The sequence below is a fragment of the Lissotriton vulgaris genome, chromosome 4_1, assembly GCF_964263255.1.
Source record: "Lissotriton vulgaris chromosome 4_1, aLisVul1.2, whole genome shotgun sequence".
NCBI classification, from domain to species: Eukaryota; Metazoa; Chordata; class Amphibia; order Caudata; family Salamandridae; genus Lissotriton; species Lissotriton vulgaris.
In genome coordinates, this window is record NC_141691.1 from 526,753,383 (window position 1) to 526,759,382 (window position 6,000).

Below are 6,000 nucleotides of genomic sequence, written 5' to 3' on the forward strand. Positions count from 1 at the left end.
ATTGTGACGAGAGCCATGGGTGGGGGAGTAAACATATGAATGACAAGGGTGACTTCCTTCTTGGACAAAGTGATGCTTATACCTAAAATGAGGCCTAGTTAACATGGATTAGAAAAACACACTTTTACAATTCTATGTCAGGACCAGAGGCAAGGATTATGCATTACTTTCTTCACTTTTTATTAACAGCACGTTCAAAGGTAAAAGTAAAAAACACTGCATCAGTACTACAGCTCCCATGAACCACAGGGAGTAACCATGGCCACCAATAGCCCAATCAAGTAACAGTCTGTGAGTCTATATAATACAGATCATGCCGATGTCCTTCCTTGTTCTTCACTGCTGTACATCAGTTAAGTTGCCTTTTCATTCCTTCACTGATTGTATAGCTAGTGGGGTAATTGGGCAGCCTTGCATAACTCCTACCGCCGCCAGTCCTACCAAGGCCCTAACAGAGACCAAGCAAAAAGGAACAACAGATGGCATGATGGCCGTCAAGGCAGTGCACCGCTCAGGGAGGGGCCAACAGCAGAAATGGATACAACGGTAAGCCCTGTGTTGTCATAAACTCTCCTTTTGGGGGTGAGGCTACGTCTATTCGCACACACGTGGGCAGAGATAACGGCAGACCAGTGGGTGCTGGAGACCGTCCAAGGGTACCATATCGATTTCCGTGGAACTCAAGTGCAGACAGTAAGACCCCGTCCACTGTTCTTTTCCACGCAAGATATGTTGCTGGTAGACCAGGAAATGCAGGACCTTCTGACCAAGGGCGCAATATGCATTTCAGAGGGTTCCTCAACACTCTGTTTCTGGTCAAGAAGAAGGACAAGGGGTTCCGCCCAGTGATCAACCTCAGGTCCTTCAACGAGTGGCTGGTTTACCGCCACTTCAAGATGGAGGGGATTTATCTCCGTAGGGAATGGCTTTTACAGGACAACTGGTTAGCGTGTCTAGAACTCAAGAATGCCTACCTGACAGTCCCCATTTTTCTTTCACATTGCAGGTATCTCCAGTTTTAATGGAGAGGGCTGATTTTCAAGTTCCAGACTCTCCCGTTTGGCCTGTCATCAGCCCCTTGGTGCTTCACAAAGCTCCTTAAACCAGTGGTGGAGCACCTTCGGACACTGGGCATCAGGTTAATCATCTACCTGGACGACATTCTGCTGATGGACCAGTCACAAGATCTTCTAGTAGCCCACCTTAACACCACCATATCTCTTCTTCAGGACTTCGGGTTTGTCATAAACCAACAGAAGTCGGATCTGACACCACAACAGATCATAACCATTCTAGGACTCCGCATAGACGCCAAGGCGGCAACCCGGAGCTTGCCGGGCCAGAAAATAACCAAAATCAAGAATGAGCTGAGGAAGGTTCTCAAGATGGGCAGAATCTACCAGCGACAACTGGCAAGGGTTATTGGCTTATTATGAACCTTGATACATGCCATTTTGCCTGGACCATTACACTTCAGAGCCCGGCAGAGGCTGAAGGCAACTCACCTTCGGAGGGGCCTTACGTATTCAGACCTGGTGACTTTGACGTCCGATGTCAGGAGGGAGATGCAACGGTAGTTAGACCACATGGAGGCATGGAACAGGCGGGTGATCCTAGGGTCCCATCCAGACCTGGTGTTAGAATCGGATGCCAGTTGGGTGGGTTGGGGAGGCAGGTGCGGCTCGATCTCCATGGGAGGCAGGTGGACAGAGGAGGAATTAACCCTCCACATCAATTGGCTCAGGCCACTGGTGGGCTTGTTTGCTATTCAATCCCTTACTTGGGACAGGGTATTATGCTGCGTACTCCTGGTGATAACCAACATGACAACGGTACAGTATATCAACCGGCTGGGTGGTACTGGATCACGTGCTCTGATGAACTACTGCCTCCAACGACACATTTCAGTGACGGAGTAATACCTCCCAGGAGCGCTAAATTCAGATGCAAGCTGGAACTCCAGGTGCCTCAGGGACGGCAGTGATTGGAGACTCTGCCGAGGGGTATTTCAGGTTCTAATGACGCATGGGGTCCTTGCCAGGTGGACCTTTTTACCTCTAGATAGAACACACAACATCCAAGCTATGTCAGCTGGAGACCAGATCCAGGGATGGAGGCGGTGGATGCCTTCCTCCCAGACTGGTCGATGGATCAAGCCTACGCCTTCCCTCCCGTCCTATTTATTAAGCGAGTGGCAGCTCAGGTCAGGCATCAATGGGTCTCTCTAGTGTTGGTCACTCCGGTCTGACGCTCACAAGCATGGCTCCCTTCCCTCCTGGAGCTTGCATGTGCCGCTCCGGTACGTCTACTATTGTTTGCCCAGAGCCTGCTGGGCCATCCCAATCCTCTGGTTCTCCAAGGCCACCTTCATCTTATGGAATGGAGAATTTCAGGCGACACTGGCAAGACATCAGACTTTCGCAGGGAGCTGAACTCCTCATCCAACAGGCATAGGTCCCAGGGACTACCAAGAGTTACACATTGGCATCGAAGAGATGGCATCATTGGTGTGTGGAGAAACACCTGGATCCCTTGGCCACCAGCGTTACCGACGTCATAAATTTCCTGGCAGACCTTTTCCAGGCGGCACTGGCATACTGCACCATCAACACCTTCATGTTGGCTATCTCAGCAGGCCATATACCGGTGAACAACATTCCGGTGGGTGAACATCCCTGGGTAAGTAAACTCCTCAAGGGTATCAGGATGTCCCGTCCGCACGAGACCCGATACGCAAGACTGTGGGACGTCAACCTGGTCCTGCATCTATTGGCATTGTGGAAAGACAATCAATACCTTTCTAGGAAGGAAATATCAGTGAAGCTGGCAACGTTGCTCTGTCTCATTTCTTGTAAGAGAGTTTCGGATGTACAGGCGCTAGACCTGTCAGCTAGGATTTTTACCCATGAGGGGGTCACCTTCAACATTTCCAGGAGAACGAAGACAAGTACCAGGTCGGTGTCTTATCCAGCTTTTTCAGATACCCCCAAACTGTGTGCGGTCAGGTGCCTGAAGGCATAGGAGGATATGACAATGGAGGTTCGACCCCCAGGAGAACAGCAACTGTTGATTGCCATCAAAAAGCATTAAAAGGCTGTGTCCTCTCTGACTATTGAAAGATGGGTCATGGCAGAGGCCGGCATTGATAACACTGATTTTGGGGCTTATTCCATCAGGAGGGCTATAAATCCAAGGGGGCAGACTGGAAGATATCATGAATGCGGCAGATTAGTCTTCAGACTCCACTTTCAACAGATTCTGTTTTAAACTAATCTATGACGAAGCAGCACTGGTGGTACTTAAGCTTTAAACATGTTAATCCTCACCTCCGGTCTTGGCATAGAAAGAAAAATGTCCTAGTTAGCATGAAGGAAAGTTTCAATTCTATTAAGGACGTGGAGGCAAGGATTATTCCCCACCCCCGCCCTATGGCATGCGATCTCCATGCTCCCCTCCCTGGGGGAATAATAGGGTTATCGCTACATTAATTCTAGAAGTTAGTGAACTGAATTCCTTGACTAACAGGTAAGTACTTTGGGTTCTACTCAATAACAGTATATTGTTATGTATTGTTGTTCTAAAGAAATAAAATGTTCAACCCCGCCACAGACGCCAGGGATGCCTGGTTTCACCCTGTAGATACCCAGTAAGGGACCATCTCACAGGGAAAACCAGGACGGGTTCCCCAGCGGTCTGCAGCGCCAGGACACTCGGTTAGAGTAACAGTGCGCTTTACAAATATCCCACATAACATAACATAACCAGACAGGCAGACATGTAGTGTAAGATGTTATCTGATGGTGGTAATAGAGCACCTAAAGTAACAGACTAATGTAGTGGTTGTTATATCGTTTATTCTCCTCATAATAGTTTGTTGAATTTATGGCATATTATGTAATGAATGGTGTACGATATGTTTATGTGGGATAGTTTTAACGTTTTTCCATATCGTCTTAGGCTCAGATTCAAAGATGGAATGATGTCCAGCGTGCTAAAATTCCTTCAGTGAAGAAGGGGGAAGGACTACGGCATGATCAATATGATATAGACTCACAGACTGTTACTTGATTGGACTATTAGTGGCCATGGTTACTCCCTGTGGTTCATGGGAGTTTTAGTACTGATGCAGTGTTTTTTACTTTATTCTTTGAACGTCCTGTTAATAAAAAGTGAAGAAAGTAATTCATAATCCTCGCCTTTGCATTCTCAATAGAATTGAAACTTTTCTTCATGCTAGGAAATGTTTCAAATCCTAGAGAACCGCTTCAAAGGCAACAGTACTAAATCAGTGTGAACATATGTAATTGAGTGTGAAAATACATTCTGCATGCTATTAATAATGCACATAAATATAAATGAATGAAAATCTTTAAATCTGAATCATTCATACTTAATCTTTATCTGGGTCTCGATGAGGTATGTTTATGTGCCATTCCTATAGTGTTCCTTTAAATATTAGCTCCAATATAGCAATAACAACTCTTCATCGCTATTCTGAGGCATTTCTGTCATACAGAGAAACTGCCTCGTGCTACATAGTACAGAACTGGTGCGATATTGGACATGACCTGGTCAAGCGAGCAGCCATCTTAAGAGGGCAATTTTGGCAGGTAAAGTCAAAAGTGATAACACGACTAAGCATTCGAAAACGACGCTTTCAGGATGCATCGACTTTTGGGTCACGTGGTCTAGTGATTTTCGGTAGCTGCTTAAAAACAGACCTGTCGCTTACCAGTACAAAGTCGTGTGCCAGGGTCATTTGTTCCCAATACCATCTTCCTGTGTCTGTATATGGCGTCTGCTAGCAACGCTGAGTACACGTGCCCCAGGTGTGGTCCCGCGTTCACATAGAAGATCGGAGTGCTCAGTAGGAGCCGCTTGTCCGTGGGACCGTCTTGCACCTGCCTCCGTTGCACCTGGGTGCTTCGGAAACCCCGCCAACACCGTCCAGCTCTGCATGCTGCTCTGAGCATCCTGGACGTAAGGCAGAAACAGTCCCGTCTGTCTTCTGTGTTTCTGCTGTCAACGACGAAAACCGAAGAAAAACTGAACTGCGGCATAGAATTTAGTGCGGGTCACATGCCGGCGGCCATGTTAGGCGTTGATGATCCCTTTAATTTAATTCACTGGGAGTTTTATCCATTTCGCAGAGTCTTGATGAAGTGAAAACTGTATTTTTCACGTAGTGTGCAAGTAGTGGAAAGGTTGCTGGTGGTGGAAAAAACATCTCCAGAATCTTTGACACGATATATATATATATATATATATATATATATATATATATATATATATATATATATATATACATTTGTGTATGTATGTATATATGTGTGTTATGTGTGTATGTATATATAGATATATACATACATGCACACACACATATATATATATATATATATATATATATATATATATATATATATATATATATATATATATATTCATGAAGAAAGATGTATGTAAATAAATAAATATAAATATATATATTTATCATGTGATCAAGGCCTAGGTGGGGCTGAAACGCGTGGTGGCGGCGATGCAAGGTGTTTTAAAATATACACATTTGGCACAAAGAACCTTGGGTCCGCAATTCATCTTTCCGTTTGGATTGGATTGTGACTGGATGAAAGACTGCAAATATATATATATATATATATATACAAACACACACACACACATATGTACACATATACACATTCTCCAACCTCATTCTGTAATGGTATTATATTGAATGCTAACTATATGTATATACAGTATTGCAGGGTTCTATCGATTGGTGTCTAGGCAATGAAAATGTTACAATCAAATGAAATGTTACAATCAAATGCTAGGGCTACTTAAAAACACATGCCTCACGGAGAGAAGAATATGTATGAATAGATGGGAAATATGGTAAATTTGGACCACAGTGGGAACTTGGTATGAAAAAATGCGAGACTCATACTTGCTAACATTCAGACCCAATTCAAGCAGAAGCTCCAGATTTTATAGCCAAAAGCG

General features: G+C 44.9%; 1 protein-coding gene across 1 annotated transcript in view; it reads right to left on the minus strand.

Moving 5' to 3' along the window:
* MARS2 (methionyl-tRNA synthetase 2, mitochondrial) overlaps nt 1–5,001 on the minus strand; it is a 40,625-nt gene extending 35,624 nt beyond the window's left edge. The window contains exon 1 of the mRNA XM_086964675.1: nt 4,733–5,001. Coding sequence (XP_086820801.1) covers nt 4,733–4,973 — 241 coding nt within the window. The 5' untranslated portion in view covers nt 4,974–5,001. The remainder of the gene's footprint in view (nt 1–4,732) is intronic.
* Between the last annotated feature and the right edge of the window lie 999 nt (nt 5,002–6,000).